The 16,338-nt window shown below is 34.8% G+C and overlaps 5 protein-coding genes across 6 annotated transcripts; 3 read left to right on the top strand and 2 right to left on the bottom strand.

Moving 5' to 3' along the window:
* Positions 1-212: 212 nt before the first annotated feature.
* Positions 213-3,531, top strand: LOC124184226. Its single transcript, XM_046573691.1, has 5 exons — positions 213-413; positions 932-1,006; positions 1,394-1,757; positions 1,846-2,360; positions 2,488-3,531. Exons 3-5 carry the CDS (start codon positions 1,490-1,492, stop codon positions 2,962-2,964), a joined length of 1,260 nt encoding a protein of 419 aa, XP_046429647.1. The 5' UTR covers positions 213-413; positions 932-1,006; positions 1,394-1,489; the 3' UTR covers positions 2,965-3,531.
* On the bottom strand, positions 679-5,625 carry LOC124184232 (germinal-center associated nuclear protein). The gene is made up of 8 exons (XM_046573705.1): positions 5,434-5,625; positions 5,112-5,303; positions 4,881-5,042; positions 4,573-4,827; positions 4,361-4,498; positions 4,098-4,287; positions 3,813-3,921; positions 679-909 (listed from the first exon to the last, which is right to left on the bottom strand). The coding sequence occupies exons 1-7, from the start codon at positions 5,490-5,492 to the stop codon at positions 3,820-3,822; spliced, it is 1,098 nt and encodes a 365-aa protein (XP_046429661.1). The 5' UTR covers positions 5,493-5,625; the 3' UTR covers positions 679-909; positions 3,813-3,819.
* Positions 5,626-5,808: 183 nt separating this feature from the next.
* On the top strand, positions 5,809-7,558 carry LOC124184241 (mediator of RNA polymerase II transcription subunit 4). 2 transcript variants are annotated; one of them, XM_046573745.1, is made up of 4 exons: positions 5,809-6,036; positions 6,189-6,595; positions 6,803-6,919; positions 7,158-7,558. In XM_046573745.1, exons 1-4 carry the CDS (start codon positions 5,969-5,971, stop codon positions 7,325-7,327), a joined length of 762 nt encoding a protein of 253 aa, XP_046429701.1. In that variant the 5' UTR covers positions 5,809-5,968; the 3' UTR covers positions 7,328-7,558. The 2 variants fall into 2 exon arrangements, with proteins under 2 accessions (XP_046429701.1, XP_046429690.1); XM_046573734.1 differs by having other exon boundaries at positions 5,812-6,036; positions 6,803-6,922.
* Positions 7,559-8,207: 649 nt separating this feature from the next.
* Positions 8,208-14,381, top strand: LOC124184056 (chaoptin). Its single transcript, XM_046573430.1, has 17 exons — positions 8,208-8,276; positions 8,549-8,837; positions 8,907-9,077; positions 9,190-9,665; positions 9,741-9,960; positions 10,038-10,348; positions 10,423-10,647; positions 10,799-11,020; positions 11,100-11,268; positions 11,336-11,583; positions 11,726-12,010; positions 12,084-12,278; positions 12,543-12,827; positions 12,911-13,036; positions 13,155-13,268; positions 13,393-13,628; positions 13,706-14,381. Exons 1-17 carry the CDS (start codon positions 8,274-8,276, stop codon positions 13,983-13,985), a joined length of 3,855 nt encoding a protein of 1,284 aa, XP_046429386.1. The 5' UTR covers positions 8,208-8,273; the 3' UTR covers positions 13,986-14,381.
* Positions 14,382-14,554: 173 nt separating this feature from the next.
* Positions 14,555-16,053, bottom strand: LOC124184236. The gene is made up of 4 exons (XM_046573719.1): positions 15,764-16,053; positions 15,349-15,628; positions 15,086-15,291; positions 14,555-14,986 (listed from the first exon to the last, which is right to left on the bottom strand). Exons 1-4 carry the CDS (start codon positions 15,914-15,916, stop codon positions 14,777-14,779), a joined length of 849 nt encoding a protein of 282 aa, XP_046429675.1. The 5' UTR covers positions 15,917-16,053; the 3' UTR covers positions 14,555-14,776.
* Between the last annotated feature and the right edge of the window lie 285 nt (positions 16,054-16,338).

The following is a 16,338-nucleotide window of genomic DNA, read 5'->3' as shown; positions in this document are numbered from 1 at the left end:
CGTGTGGAATAACTAGACAAAAATCTGGCGCACGATTGGTCAATCCTTAAGTTTATTCCTTAAATTTCAGACTTTCATTACTTGTTGCAGCACAAGTTCAATGCCGATGCACTGATTCGCTAAAAATGACCTCACGTTGTAACTGATTGGTTGAATCTGACGCAAGAGATAAATAGAAGATATCAAAAGGCTTTGGAGTCTCGTGACGTGGTGTATTTGATACGAAAGTCTTCGGCAGTACGGTGTCATCATCGTTTTTAGTAACGGAGAGAGGAGGAAGCCCGACCGGCCGTGACGCCGAAAGTTGTGATTAAATAGTTAAAAAAAACGGCAATCTCTCATTCAATCTCCGTGAAAGAGCCTTTAAGTCCTGTTACTAGGCTGTAACTAACAATTTGCCATTGCAAAGGAGGGTAAGCAATATTAATTCTTTACCATATTGTAACATATTTAACGTAATTGAAATGTTCCGTTGTTACATAACACGTCCTCGTACATTACAAATGAAATACAGATTTCGGGCTGAAGTATTTACAAAAGACTTATTATTTTACCTAATTTTTTTCTATTCTATCTATATATAACGTACGTATACGTATATAACAGAATGCATATATGTATATTAGTCACGATTTTACGCCCGTATAACATTTGCCGTAGATATTTTTTTAGATCGGATGATTATATAAGCCATTTATGGTTGTAATAGGTTTTTAATGATAGGGCGTGGTTGTTACCTTGTATAATATTCAAAATTAGCATTTTCTGTACACTTTTAACCTCGGACGTGCAGTGATGAATCATTCGTAGTATACCGCTAACTGGAGTAGGTTCCATATTTCTACTAAACAATGAAGTTTTTGCAGACGTTGTATTACCGGATGATATAACGAATGCGTTGATAATCATCTAAAAATATGTGTAATTACAGGCTTTCAGAATCCCTCCTATTCCCGAGCAACCAGAAGGCAGCAACATTTCATTAGAGGAAGCGGGTGAATTTTCAGTGAGTTCTAGCATAAACAGCTTTTATAACCATTAATGGAATATTTGAGTCTATGATATTGTTTTAAAATTCTATTAATAATACCATTATTTTTTCACCAGCTAGTTACACGACAAACTAAAATGTAAAACCTGTATGTAATTTATATGCTTTTAAATAAAAAAGTATATATATTTAGTCACATTGAACAGTTTCATTTGATTGGTGATTCAATATTATTGAGGTCAGATTGGAAAGTTTAAAAACAATATTTCGAACATTGCATTTCTGTAAACTTTGAATAATTTAAAAGAATGAGGATTCTTAGTTAGAGAAATATACAGAGCAATTACTTTTGCAACAAGTAACTACAGTTTTAATAAATATTAGCAATTTGAATACTTTCAGCTACCACAATCATGGAATCCGTTGCTAAAGAAGTCATCTGCTATTCGTGGCGTGAGATCCAGCGGAATAAACAAATCCCGATGCTCTTTGCAAAAGATGGAAAATTCATGTTTAAAACAGGAAACTTATCCATTACTGAGCCCGGTGATGGAATCAGAATTGCTACTCGAGCCCTGGCCCCCCCTAAAGAATTCCAAAGGCAGTACTCCCATGGTTTCTACCCCCTCGTTTTGGAAAGAAGATTTTCAGGACTTAAGCGACTGGTGCGTGGACCCGCAAAGTATAAGCCGGTTCAATATACCACGTTCTCCTCAAGGACAACGCGATTATCCTATAGGTGAAGATATTAAGACGAAGATTTCAGGTAAGTCAATAATATTCCTCATTGATTAATTAAGCGACAATAGATGAAATAAGATCAAGATAATCACAGCCTGCCTCTGTCATTGCAGGTGTGAAAGATAATTATTACAATTTATCTAATATAAAATCAGAATTTGGAGAAAGCACGGAAATAAGTGACAGCTGGACTGTAAAAAATAACATCGAATCTGCAGAGATGTCCTTCGGAGGGTCTCAGCCCTTGGGGCAAGACCAATTTAATACCACAATGGACATATCAAATGTTTGGATGGATTTGACACCAGCAACGAATACATATGAACAGCAAGCCGCAAATAGTACAAAGTTTATTCCAAACATAAACAAAAGCATACCAGATTCAAGCTTTGAAATGAACGGAGAAAACTTCGATAACTGGTTTCCAATAACCACAAATGTTGGCGACTTTCCATGCAACGATTTAGTAAACATCAATCAACCCAACTATAATCCTACGACCTTAGACAATTATCAATCAACTTCTGCTAATTCCACTGTTGAAGAACAAGAAACGCAACTACTGGCAGATAATTTATTAACAGATCTTGAATTTCAATCATTCGATCTGTTAACATATGTTTGCGAAGTAAGTTATTTTATATTATTGCAAATTATAAACTTCCGACATTTTGGCTTTATTTTGTTAAACAATATCATTTAAGTCTAAAATAAACTGTATACTTATTGCTTTTACTTTTTGTTTGTTAATTTAGGAAAACGGACAATCACTCATGAACAAATCAGAAACCACCGTATCAGAAATTGTCGAACCATCCCAAGTTGTGAATACTAACAAACGCAAGTCGAGCAAAGAAAATAAATCCATTCATGTCAAAGCAAAAACTGAACCTGTTGTACCACCGCTCAAGATTAGTTTAAAAGCCACAAAATCGCCAATAAAAAAACGAAGGATATCTAAAGATGTAGATCAAGAAAGTGGAAATTACACAGATACTGACTCAGATTCACAGACATCAGATTATAGCTACAGAGAATTACGAGAAAAAAATAACAAAGCTTCAAGAAAGTCTAGAATCAACAAAAAAGTGAAAGAAGCAGAAATGATGAAGAAAGCAAACGATTTGGAGAAAGCCAACGCAATTTTGAAAATGAAAGCAAAAGAATTGGAAAAACTAGTAATAGCCATGCGGGAAACGTTGCTGCAACTTGCATTGAAGAAGGAATCTTAAAAGTCTCAGTACTGGACAATACGTAATAAAAACACGTGTGAGTTATCCAAATTTTACGAGGGAGAAAATTGAAAAAGAAAAAAAAATTATACATATATATACATATATATATACACATATAAACGTGACTTGCCATGATTTAGTTTTAATAAAAGGGTTTATGAGTTAATTATGGTTCAAATAACATTAAATGATAATCCGAGAATAATCTTACTAACACAGTGTAAAATCTCAGTAAAAACACAAAATTTTGGCACACTAAAAGCAATAAATTGCTTGTCTGTATATCAATTCACATGCCACATTTATTAGCTATAAATAAATACCTAGTTTTATCAATCAATTATTCAAAATCAGATTCGTGCAACATTTAAGTTAGTACATGATCAAACAAAATTAGATGTGCAATTATACATACGGCACTCACTTTTACACATATGCAAATTTTGTAAAATTACAAAAAAAAAACTACATGATTTTATGGGTACTGGTTGTTTTAATGTGTTTAACATCACAATTTATCATGTATTCGTATTAACAAGTTACAATAAAAAATATTGCACCTAAGACCAGAATTTTTATCATCCGTCTAATTTTCAACCAATCCTATCACAATTTTAGGTAGCTAAAACTCTTGGTATATTCTTTGTGACATAATGTATTGAGGACAAACTAAATTTATAATTTGCATTTAATTTCATTCAAAATCAGCAGTGTGATTATCAAAATGATTCACAAAATAATTCCTGTATTAGGTTATTGAGAACAGGAATTCTCTTATTCGAATACAAGGTCGTGATTGAAGTTAGGATAATCTTCGAGGGATGTATAATTCTACCTGAACATACCTTTTAATCACGAGGAACTGTCGTCGTTTATTGCATCATCATCTTGTAATAGAATTATAGGTAGATATTTTTGAAGTGTTTGAACAGTAAAATACATATCTGGGTTCGCCTGAAAATGAATAGTGCGTATTACATGACTGAGGATTTTAGACATAATACAACTGTACTGTAAGTAACAATTGTAATTATAGGTCAAGTGAGCAGTCAAAAAACTGTTAAATGTTAACAGGGTCTTTAAAAATTCTTCCTTGATCTGCAGATATGCAACTCCCATTCAAGACTTACCAATAACATTCCCTTGTTAAATTTTCTTGCATCAAATTGCACGTTTTCATATGCAAACGACAAGTTGAATAGTTTACAATCTGCTGAAAGTTTCTCAACATCTCTATACATCAATATTTCTTGTAATTTTAGACCAGGAAACGTTAAGAGCTTACTGTTATATGCTGCGCTCATTATTTGAAACGTGTCCCTAAAAACAGATCATATTAACCTGATCTGTTTGGTACAATTTGTAATCTCATTAAGCACTGAAGCACAAGTACCTTCTCAAAAGCCGCAAATTACTTAGAACACCGAATTTTAACAAAAGTGGAAGTTTTTGTATCAGTCTTAAGGTTCGGACATAATTTTTCAAAAACCACGCAAGAGATATCTTCATGGCCAGCTTTACGTTCTTGCCCCTGCACATATAATAGTTCCATATAATCCAGAAGTAGCATTGTATCATCTTAGTAATTACAATCTTGTAATTCACCTGTACTTATGAGGAAGCGATATGCCTCTTCCTAGAGCCGAGGAATTACCGAGATGTAACAGCACATACAAAGCTTCCATTTGAGATCGGTTATTACCTATTGAAAGTCTTTCGATATTTTCTTCAAAATTAGGATTACACATCGAGGATTGTTCTTCAAGTTCATCATAAAGTACTAGCAGTTGTTTAAGACACTCTAGAAGGTGCTGACTATTTATCTTCGTATCAAATAGAGATATGTTTTTTTCACATAGTCTGAAAACTAATTTTATTAAAATTAACTGGCAAGAAAGTGTTCGTCTCTTTACCTTTGGCCTGCGTAAACATGAAATCGAACAATTGGCTCTAGGATTTGAACACTTTGAGGTCCTCGTATTCTTTGAATAACAACTTCCTGTCTGATAGCTCTCAGTCGATCAAATACAAAATCATAAATCATTACCCAGTCATAATCGACTCGCGTAACAACACTGCAAAAAAATTTGTTATGTAGCATGCGCGAGCTATGAATTTATGAAAATCCTTGTCAGATGGCTTACTTAGTGAACAAATATCTTATAGTCGATAAAAGCACAGAAGCCGGTCGAAGTTCGCTTGTATCTGGCATGAGCTGTCCTGCTGCAGGTCGACTGAAGCATTTCACAATCTTTGAAGGATCTGCTTTTGGTCGTTTTAGATGTTTTGTTTTCTCGTCAACTTCGAAGACATGCAGTAAGCCTTCTCTTTCTCTCCTGAGTAAGAATCAGTTGAATATCCACAAATTTTGATACATAAATTAATAAAAATAACTGAAGTGAGGTTTCCCTCTGGTCTTCTTCACTGATGCCGGAATAAAAATATTCAAATATACACACAACTTACATCCATCTCTCTTTCTCAGGGCACATAAATAAACACGTCCCAACTATAAAGTCAGACATCACTGTTTAGTTACACGCTCTCTAAATAAACAAGGAGATACGATCGATAGTTTTAGACTAACTCAACCGAACGAACCGAACTAAACTGACGTTTCGACCGACAACAATCGCACGAATGAAGTGATGGGCTGAATGCTGGCGGCACGATGTAGCTTTGTCACGTGACCACCCACGTGATCTACGCTACGATGTATACAAGTACTATCATTGGTACTACTAGTCAGGTGCATCCATTCAGCAATAGCTGTGTCATGTTAGGTTAGGTACTCAACCAATCGAATTACAGGATAGCACGACTCTCCCAATGAGAGCTTCGGCTGCTGGGACTGCCGCTTACTCACTGCTGGATGTGTGTATCGACACAGGTTACGTTTCCCAAGCGTAGCACAGCGAGTAGCGGGTTTAAAGATAAACAATGACTGGAAAGTGATGATTGTATTGTGTATACAAAATCTGGAACGACATAAAGGTGTAAAATGGCATCAAATCGCAGCACACGTGAAGTATTATTATCCCTTGTCGATGACATGGAATTAATAGCCAAGTAAGTATTTTCACCAGTGCTAAAAAGAGTCCGAGATTTCATACGTCGAATAAAATGGTCGGAAAAATTAAAGTAAAACGCAAAGTACGCTCGTCGTTATGTTAATTATTCACAGACCTCAAATTTCATACCTGTATTTTTATTCTCTGCAGAGAACTGATCGAGAATACGATAGCGCAGAAGCATTTGAAACTATCCAGCAGCGAGCACGCTCAACTGACAGAGTTATTAGTTGCCAAAGACAATGAGCTCAAGTCAACTTTAAAACTGGCATCGGAACAGGCAACAATAAACCAGAAAATGGATTCATTAAAAGAAGAGGTTGAGAGGCAGGATCAAGACATTCAACAATTACAACGTCAGTTGAAAGAAGCAGAGCAAATACTTGCCACTGCTATATACCAGGCTAAACAAAAACTCCAGTCCATATCTCGGGCCAATAAAAGGCCTGTTCCTTCTGAAGAACTCATTAAATTTGCTCATAGGATTAGCGCATCTAATGCTGTTTGTGCTCCATTAACGTGGCAGCAAGGCGATCCACGCCGACCGTATCCAACAGGTGAATACGATAGATTTATGCAGTAATGTTCCAAATGCTTATTTCAAATAATAAACTTTACACAGAAACATTTTTCTTGCTCATCAGATTATCAATCTTACACTTTTGGAATTACCTTTTTGGTTGAGTCGAATAACTTCAAAAATATTTCACAGCGATATCATTTCCCTTTCTCTTAGTGTATGTTAATTATTTCATGCCTCCTAGATATTGAGATGAGGCTGGGTGTTCTGGGGCGACTCAGCGATCTTCCACTGAACGGACAAATGATCGGATCTCATCCCGGTATTCCAGCCGAATTGCATCGAGCTGGACATCCAGCAGGTGGTGAGAATATATTAGTAGCTTATTCGATTTATCATTACTCTTCTATGCGATTCAATTCCAAATCATTTGGAGAAGTTATCCAATATATTGTTTGCTACTGGTTAGTCTTATCAAAAGAATATCGCCATTGACTTTGAAAATATACTGGAGAAGATATTTCAATGAAAAAAAAAGTTCATCTACTCAAAGTCATCGCAGCGATTTCTTGAAAGTAACTCAAAATAAATCATTTCAGAGCCTCCAGTATCTCAGGCGAATCAATTTGCCTGGCACCCGTCAGGAGAAATCCACATGTCCGTAGGTGGACAAGGTAGCGTAGCAATGAATACTCATAAACAAGAAACGGAAGACGTTGAAGTAATGTCAACAGATTCATCCAGCAGTTCCTCGAGTGATTCTCAATGAACAGTAAATATTTCATTCTTCATACCCAACTCACGAATGAAAACATTTATGATAAGGAAAAAGGTTTGAATGTTTTAATATGATTTTCAAACCATATTAATCATTATAATCATTCTTAAGTATAACTCGACGAAGTATTTCTCATATACTTTATAAGAACAGGAATCTTAATTTAATTTAAACGTTTCTCTTTACTAATTGTACAATTAAATTCAACTGCTTAGTCATATGTATGCTGTTGTATCAATAAGTAAAATAAAATATTTTATTGAAATTAATTCCAGCTTAAACCCATTACTCACCTCTACAAGTTATTTAAAACTCTCTTAGTAAAATAAGTCGAAAAAGTTTTTTTCCAGAGCTGTGGATTATATTCTCTAGAAGTTCGTGTTCTTAGTGCACGACTTGATTAATTTTCAAAAAATGTCATTGGAAAGATGTAGACAAATATCTGGGTCATGTTTGTAGGGCAAGTCTGTGTTAGGAATACAATTATTGGGGTATGTAAAGCCTTGAGCTTACTCCTGGCTTATGTGGTACGTAGAAATGAGATCAGCGCTCTCAGCAATTTGTACCAGACTTTAAAAACTGATTCCAGTGAGGCATTCAGAGGTGTATTTACTTTTTATTTTCACTCTGAGGATATCTTTCAAGTAAAGTAGTTAGTCAACCAATTTTGTGAATAATACTTTGTCATCTATTTTCTCAAATGCGTCTGCGTATTGATATATAGTGAAAGTGACTGGAATTAGCTGATTTGATATCGGTCGTAATGGAATATTACTCACATTAGGTTGACATCACAGTTCTAATCGTGTAAAGGGAAGCACAAAAACTGCTCCTAATCCTCAAGCCCTGTAAGTGAAACATTCTCCAATGGCCCACATTCCGGTTTGTTCGAGAGTCAGTCGTCCCTCTTCTATCCCAACTACAGTGTACATAAAGAATGGTAATTTCATACTTGCTAGAAGTTTTGATAATCGCTCACCAAGTCCAAGTGTATAATTATACTGCACAGTAATACAATCGTACGCTAATAAAAGTCCTATGACTGGAATATTAATATGTGTAGCCCAGGATTAAAATAAATTGTGTAACAATTTTGAACAAAGATCAACCGGATTGTACCATCAAAAGTTTGTTAATAATTCGAGTTACTTGAAAGTTGAAAAGTCACTACGTGAATTGCATAGGCATTCTAATCGTTGTATGTTTTTCCAGAATTTGGGAACATTCGTTAAACTCGGCTACATCATGCTGATTGTTACACTAATTTTGATGTTCTGGTCTGCGATGGTCAGAATGCACGAAATCCAGGTGCAATATCCGCCGTGTTTTTTTAACCCGCTCTGCACCTGTTCCAAAGCGATTCCTGATCTAGGCATCGTATCTTGTCACAACGTGCCAATGCCTCGAATCCCTCAACCCATTAACTCTTCAAAAGTGTTTATACTCAAACTAGAAAACAATGGATTGCACTTTTTGCAACCACAATTTTTAATTCATACGGGTGTGTATACAAAATCAGTGTAACCCGGCTACTATTGAAGATATTATTCAGCAAGATATCATATTTCAGGTCTATACAAACTCCAGATCAAGCACAATCTTTTGTCAGATATACCAGATGATGCATTTGTGGGGCTTGAGAGATCATTATGGGAGCTAGAGTTGCCATATAATCACCTAATTCACGTGCCTAGCAGATCTTTTAGACATTTGCAAAGATTACGACAGCTGGATTTAACAGGTAATCAGTCAGGATTCACGTAATCTCAATAAGTGAAACATTTATCATTAAATTAATCAACATAACTAATTTCGTTTTTACTAAGATTTTAAAGAATGATCTAATTTTGTAGGCAATCGGATATCTGAAATAACACCTGATAATTGGCGAGGTCTCAACACGTCGCTTCAAACCCTTAGACTGGGCAAAAATTTCATAGACAGACTTCCAGCGAATGCATTCAGTGGCCTGTCGGCCTTGGAAGTTTTAGATCTTCATGGAAATAGCCTGTTAGAAATTGATGCAACGGTGTTCAAAGATGGAATTGATTTTCTCACGCACCTTTATCTGAATGATAATCAACTGAATAATGTGCCGTATGCACAGCTCTCCACCTTAAAACACTTGCGATACTTGGATCTTAGTCACAATAGAATATCAAGGATGTTAAATCCACAGATTGAAAATGAGATTCGTGGGATGCAAATGTCTTTGGATGAACTACGCTTGGATTACAATCAAATTAACAACCTTCTACCAGGCGCGTTTCAGCATTTTCGTAGAGTTAACAAAACGTACCTTGACGGTAATCCACTCACTATCATACAGGTATATTCTTTTCACTTGTGAAATAATTTATTATAAATGATTTAATTGTTCTTAATCCTTTCTTTTATCTCATAGGAAGGAGCGTTCAAAGATTCAAAAATGCGTGAACTCTACTTAGGCGATTGTGATCTGATGGAGGTATCGAGTCCTGTCTTCATGGGATTAGAACCTTCTTTAGAACTACTTGATTTAACTGGAAACAACATTACGGAACTTCCTGTTCACTTGTTCAGAGATTTTGACTATCTGAGAACCTTTATGTTCAGGGAAAACAAAGTTGATGCACTTACGCAAGGTAAGATCCAATATCCTTTGAAACTATGTGGAAAGTGTTAGTGAATCTGTATCAATTAATTTTCATCTATCTGTCAGGTGAAGATTTCAACGATTTTCAATATTCGTTATACAACTTGGATTTAAGCGGCAAGAAAAATCGCATAATATCTTTACAAAGTTTGAAGGAAATGAGAAATCTACGCTTCATATCTTTGTCCCGAATGCCTAAGTCTACATTGTCACCGGAAGACTTCTTAGACTTTGGAATGGATTTAAAAGAACTCAGAATAATTCAAAGCAATTTGGATACAATCAAAAATCATGCGTTTAAGCATGTTCGAGGAATAAAATATCTCGATTTTTCGGAAAACTCAATTTTGACTATTGAGGATGACGCATTTGCCGAAGTGGGTAAAAACATTCAAAGTCAAACCGTCAACTCATATGGTTTACTTTACAATGTATCATTTTATTTTCACAGGTAGGGCATTCGCTTCTAACGCTCCAAATTTCACATGGCCTCTCTTCGTCGGTTACAAATCTTCCAGCAAACCCACTGAAATCTTTGACGAACCTACAGCACCTTGATTTTAGCAATAATAGAATACAAAATATGCCTGAAACAGCTTTTCATTTCTTGAAAAGAATTAGGCGTATTGATTTGCAAGATAATACAATACAAAGTATACAAAAGGGTACATTCCAGGTAAAATGAAAAATTATTATTTTTAAAAACTATTGAAGACTTAATTCAAAGTCCAATTTTCATTATAAGGAAAGCTTTCGGACTATTGACGTAATTGGTAACTAAATAGTGATTTCTATCAGTTGAGCGAAATTGGGTTCATTTTTTTCAGGGTGACATTCATTCTATCCTTGATGAAATAAACTTGGCGTTCAATGAAATCAAATTCATCGGCAGTAACAGTTTCGTAGATCTACCTTCCCTGACATTTCTAAATTTACAAGATAATTCCATTGATAAAATTGAACGGCGGGCATTCATTAATATGAACCGATTGAAATACATCAATCTTCGGGGTAACAAAATCAAGGATATAACAGATGAAGCATTTCAGGTATTCTATTTGCAATGTTAAATTCCGCAATAATTTTTATTATAAATGTTGCTCATGATGGGATTTTTCTTTTTCTCAGAACTTGCCTGATCTTGAATTAATGGATTTGGCTTACAACCAATTACATGAACTAGATTTCATGTCTTTTGATCAAGTAGGGACGCTATCGTCGTTCAAAGTGAATGCTAGCTACAATAAAATTCAAAAACTGTGGATCAACAGTACGACTTTCACACCACAAACTAATAGTAAGTATTATTATGTATTAGAGAATAATTACATACCCTTGAAATCAAAATCGTGCTTTTTTTGCAGTCGGAGGAATTATACAATCGAACATAAAAGTTCTCGATTTGAGTCACAACAACATCTCTGACATAATGAGGTACTATTTCAGACCCGTTGAATTTTCACTCACGCATCTATACCTGAGTCATAACAAATTACTAAATGTTACTCAGCATGTCTTTGGAAATATGCCACACCTTCAATGGCTCGATTTAAATTTTAATGACTTGATGGACATAAACTTCGACTGCTTCAAAAATACAAGAAACCTCCAGGTTTGAAATGCAAAAAAACGTATCTGAAGTAGCTCGATTTTTTCTAATAAAATCAAATACATGTGAAATTCACCAACATTCATTAATAAAATAGAGATGTTTTATGGCGTAATAAAATAATTCAGCAACATATCTCATTTAGATTCTACTGATGGCTTGGAACGAGATCACCGAGATTCCTGTGGAATCGTTTCGATCCCTAAAGAAATTGCGCATAGTAGATTTGTCACACAATAAATTGCGAGCATTGCCAGATAATTTATTCACCGAAGGAAACCTAGAGAGTTTAGATTTGTCTCACAATCAATTCATGCGACTCCCAATGAAGAGTATGTCTCCGTCTGCTGCTGCATCCTTGTCCAAACTCGATATGTCGTGGAACGTATTAGCTGGACTGCACAATACCGATGCTATATTCAGATTTAGGGTAGGTGAAATATCCATTACGATATTACTTATGCCGAACTGCTATATTTAGACATTTTACTTAATATTCCCAGGATATGACTTGGTTGGATTTATCATACAACAGGCTAGTGAGGCTTGATGATGGAGTATTCTCAGAGTTGGCCATGTTATCTTACCTCGATTTGAGTCATAATAAAGAAATAATTTTGGAATCTCATGGCAAAAGTTTTCACGGTTTAGAAGACACGTTACTGACTCTTGGACTTAGTAACATGTCCCTGTACATGGTAAGTTCACAACTACATCATTGTACAGATGATGATTGCTTACAGGAATAGGAAATTTCCCAACGTTCACAATCAAAGATATTACAAAATACGATTATTTCTGCCGCTCACTTTGAGTTTTGTTGAAAAATTTTCGTTTCTCATTTATGGTCTTCAAAAAAAGACATAAAATTATTGATTTAAATAGGTAATGCTTCTTGTATGGTTGGTATTGTATGATTGGAGTCTAGATTAAGTACATTAAATATAATCAATGATGCTAAGGTTCCAGAACTGCCGCTTCGTCGTTTGAGGACACTGTATTTGGCACATAACAAACTTTCATCTATACAGTCAGATATGGCTGCCAACATGACGTCGCTCCGCCACTTGGATCTTAGTTACAACGAACTGTCTACTGTCCCACTGATAACTCACACACTTCCTGAGCTTAGGTCTCTAAATCTTGCTGGAAATCCTATCACTAGCATTACGAATACAAGTTTCTTGGGTCTCGCCGATAGCCTTGAAGAGCTTGAAATCCGAAGACTACCTCTCGATGTGTTTGAAGTAAGTAATTTTAATTTGTTTCAAGTCAAACAATTCAGCGTATCTTACCAAATCTACATTCGTAACTGAATTTGTTTCTATAGGCAGGAGCATTGTGTAAAGCATCCAAACTTCGCAACTTACACATAACAGTGTTTAAGAAAGTGAAGAATTTTAATTTACCTAACATATTAAATTACAATCATGGTCTTCGAAGTTTACATGTTGAGGTAAGCAACAATACTGTACCACTTAGCTTGTAATAATGAAAAAATAACTAAAATTGATTACAAAAAGGAATCTTAAGTATAGATATGAAACAGTAAAGGTATGCTTTTCGGATTCTAGGTTGATCACGACATTAACTTAGAAAAAGAAATGAGGGGCACATTCCCAGCCAAGCTGTACAATATGACTCTTAGCGGTAAAGCTCTGACAACGATACATAAGGATATATTTCAGGTAAGTATCTCATATTGAACTAGTAATATTTTCCTGTAATATGTAGCCATCATATTAGTTCCGTTGTCATTATTATTATTATTATTATTTTAATTCCTTGTGCAATAGCTTAATTTTTTTTCAGGGTATTCGAAACTCACAACTACACTTTACACTACATAATACAAGCGTCAAAATAGTCCCTCGTGAATTATTCACTAACACAGGGAGTGTAAGAAACATATCAATTGATTTCCATAATAATCATATTGGATCTATCGGAAACCCATCGTCTGGCCATAAACCGGGTATACCAGGAAAAACTTTCCTCACAAAGCTTAGATTATCTGGAAGTCATCTGAATTGTGATTGTGAAATTGGGTGAGTGATCAAAAAATACATGACTTTTAAATTGTCTTGCTCGATACAATTTACACCTTACTCAACATTATTATCAGGTGGATCGAGATGTGGCAGCGAAAGCAGAGGCAATATTACGAAGATGAGTGCGGCACATATACTGATCATATTTCTGAACCTGACGAAAATGACAAATATAATTGCTGGGATAATGGTTGGGACGACGATCTTCGTGAGACGTTTTGCCTGAATAAAAATAATATCTCTCTCCTGGAAGCACTCAAAACTGATCTTGAATGTGGCTGGGGATCAGCTAATGCACCAATTTTAACTAATGCCGTAGTGGTCTTTTCAATCCTTATGGTGAATGTGTTCTGAATTCTAAATCTTAATAGATTATTTTAATGCACTAACATCATGATAGACAGTAATCGTATTAGCAAAACTTTACACTTCAGACCCACTCCGATGAGAACCATTATTCATTTCCATTTAAAAAATCAAACAATACCCAGTACCAATAATCAACTAACAGCATTTTGGACAGTGAAACCAAATCATTCATGTATTATAATAATGATCTAAAATAAATATGTCGTGCGTAAAAATTAGATCTAGACATTGATATTGTATCGGACTAAACAAATTTTTATTAGCGGACAAACGATTTAATTTTAACTTATAATTTACCTCCAAACGATTTTGAAATAATGCGTGAAATATGCGTACTGCTCGGTAATCAAACATATATATTATAAAAACAAAAAAAAACCCCAAAAAAAAAAGTCCGATATTTTAAATATTAGCTTTTCAGCACAATGTTACCGCCATAATAAATGATTGTTTTAAAATATTATTTCAGAAATAGAAAATATAACATTCACGAATTGTTTTCGTCAGCGTTGATAGTTGAGGAATTATACATTGACTTTGATACAATTACAATAAAGTTAATATGCCATACAATTAAATTATATCGCAATGGGTGTATTCTTTTTTCATATAATTACAAATATATAAATGTATATTAACAAATTGCTTAATAAAACTGTCACAAAATATATGTATAACAATAAAAAAAACCTGAGATGGCGCGAACAAAATACAAAAGATATAGTTTTTTTCAAATACCTCACCCCAGGCTCCTAATTCCTAAATTTGATCCTAGTTTAACTGAGCAACATGATTTTCGTTAGAATCTCAATAACCATGTATATAATCGGAGTGATAATGAAACCAAATATGAACATAAGACAAATATAAATTGTTAGTAGCTGTAATCCAAGAACTAAATATTTGACTAATATCTGTTGTTTGTCTGGAGTATAGATGATGTTGATTACTTTGTCCAGAACAAATCGCAAGATATACAAAAACACCTGGAATTAAAAAATTATATACGATGATCAGTTTCAAAGCAAGAGTTTGGATGATAAAATACTAAGGAAAACAACATAACGATACTCATGTTCATTTACTTCAGCAACTGGGGCAATGTTGACTATGATATAGAATAGAGCAAGCAAAGCCCGGCCTGTCGTTTGACCCATCACGCTTATCAGTGCAGCGAAGGAATACTCTGTTCGCGGAGTGCCATGGGTTTCTTGATATCCAGCCAAATAATCGCGAATATTAAACAACAGATTTTGCTCTCGGTCTTTGGCTAATTCCTCTTGTAGACTTTCTGGAAGAATGGTTGTTTCAAATTTTTACTAGTAATGAAAAAAATTAACATCTTCACCTGTTACGTCCGCATAACCAGTGTTCCAACCGCTGTAACGATGTGAATTCGACATGCTATATAAATTTCTGCATTTCCAGTCAGCAGTACTTATTTTGCAAGAAGGCACCTTCGGCTGCACGTGTCCTTGCACTTTCCAAGCTTCGTTGTCTTTCCAATCGCCCGATTTATCGTGTTCCTGACAAAGTGTATTCAATACTTTCGAGGAGATCACATCATTTTCAGAATTTGATATAGATACGTGATTAGTTTCCGTATCAAAAAGGTCCTCAGGCAAAACCTGTGCAACAGTAATAAAAGTATGATTTATATTGCTTAGTTTTTATGCTCAGAAATGCGTTAGATATGCGGAAATGACTATAGTTTTACATTTGTTTACGTTATTAAATCGAAATTTATTTTGCATTATGTTCACCTTATCGGATCGTTTATGTCTGTTCATTTTTAATAGATATTCGAGAGTACGTTGTTGCTTTTGACGTTCTGCCACTTTTGACGGGGTGGCCAAAATTGGTCCAATAGGACAATCTTCATCAGCCGTTAAAGACTCGTTTCCATACATAGTCATAATTTATATCAATCACTAAGATCAGTTAAATTCTACTCACGATCAATTGGCGAACAGTAATTTACTTGTACAAGACTGAATCAGAATCATTTTTCAGACATAACAGAAACGAGATATTCTGGATTGAGGAGTGAAACACTTGAATTCACTAATGATGTTTTTCTGTTAGCAGTTTCAGATTGTAGAAATTTGATCATATTATCTCTACAGGATGTGCAGTAAGATTGCATATTCAGTATTGTAAGACTGATTGGATAGCAGGCGGGATGTGCTGTTAACCGTAATGGTAAATGTGATTGTCGATAGCTGGCAAATATACACAAATTGATATTCACTTTAATTAAATATATCTATATACATTATAGGTACATCCTGGTATATAAATTGAATTACTGTACAACAGTAGAGTTAAAACACTTTCA

The sequence above is a fragment of the Neodiprion fabricii genome, chromosome 1, assembly GCF_021155785.1.
Source record: "Neodiprion fabricii isolate iyNeoFabr1 chromosome 1, iyNeoFabr1.1, whole genome shotgun sequence".
In the NCBI taxonomy this organism is placed as follows: domain Eukaryota; kingdom Metazoa; phylum Arthropoda; class Insecta; order Hymenoptera; family Diprionidae; genus Neodiprion; species Neodiprion fabricii.
Note: the sequence above shows the minus strand (reverse complement) of the source record. Positions and strands in the feature narration are given on the sequence as shown.

Bases quoted from the DNA above. Each gene is read 5' to 3' on its own strand.
- LOC124184226 (XM_046573691.1), top strand. From the start codon at position 1,490: ATGGAAAATTCATGTTTAAAACAGGAAACTTATCCATTACTGAGCCCG. The intron at 1,758-1,845 runs GTAAGTCAATAA...CTGTCATTGCAG, and splicing joins TATTAAGACGAAGATTTCAG to GTGTGAAAGATAATTATTAC. The intron at 2,361-2,487 runs GTAAGTTATTTT...TTGTTAATTTAG, and splicing joins TGTTAACATATGTTTGCGAA to GAAAACGGACAATCACTCAT.
- LOC124184232 (XM_046573705.1), bottom strand. From the start codon at position 5,492: ATGTCTGACTTTATAGTTGGGACGTGTTTATTTATGTGCCCTGAGAAA. The intron at 5,304-5,433 runs GTAAGTTGTGTG...ATTCTTACTCAG, and splicing joins CCTGAGAAAGAGAGATGGAT to GAGAGAAAGAGAAGGCTTAC. The intron at 4,499-4,572 runs GTGAATTACAAG...TTATATGTGCAG, and splicing joins TCGCTTCCTCATAAGTACAG to GGGCAAGAACGTAAAGCTGG.
- LOC124184241 (XM_046573734.1), top strand. From the start codon at position 5,969: ATGGCATCAAATCGCAGCACACGTGAAGTATTATTATCCCTTGTCGAT. The intron at 6,596-6,802 runs GTGAATACGATA...CATGCCTCCTAG, and splicing joins ACGCCGACCGTATCCAACAG to ATATTGAGATGAGGCTGGGT. The intron at 6,923-7,157 runs GTGAGAATATAT...AAATCATTTCAG, and splicing joins AGCTGGACATCCAGCAGGTG to AGCCTCCAGTATCTCAGGCG.
- LOC124184056 (XM_046573430.1), top strand. The intron at 9,078-9,189 runs GTAATCAGTCAG...CTAATTTTGTAG, and splicing joins ACGACAGCTGGATTTAACAG to GCAATCGGATATCTGAAATA. The intron at 10,349-10,422 runs GTGGGTAAAAAC...TTATTTTCACAG, and splicing joins AGGATGACGCATTTGCCGAA to GTAGGGCATTCGCTTCTAAC.
- LOC124184236 (XM_046573719.1), bottom strand. From the start codon at position 15,916: ATGACTATGTATGGAAACGAGTCTTTAACGGCTGATGAAGATTGTCCT. The intron at 15,629-15,763 runs GTGAACATAATG...ACTGTTGCACAG, and splicing joins GACATAAACGATCCGATAAG to GTTTTGCCTGAGGACCTTTT. The intron at 14,987-15,085 runs GTAAATGAACAT...TTTTAATTCCAG, and splicing joins ACATTGCCCCAGTTGCTGAA to GTGTTTTTGTATATCTTGCG.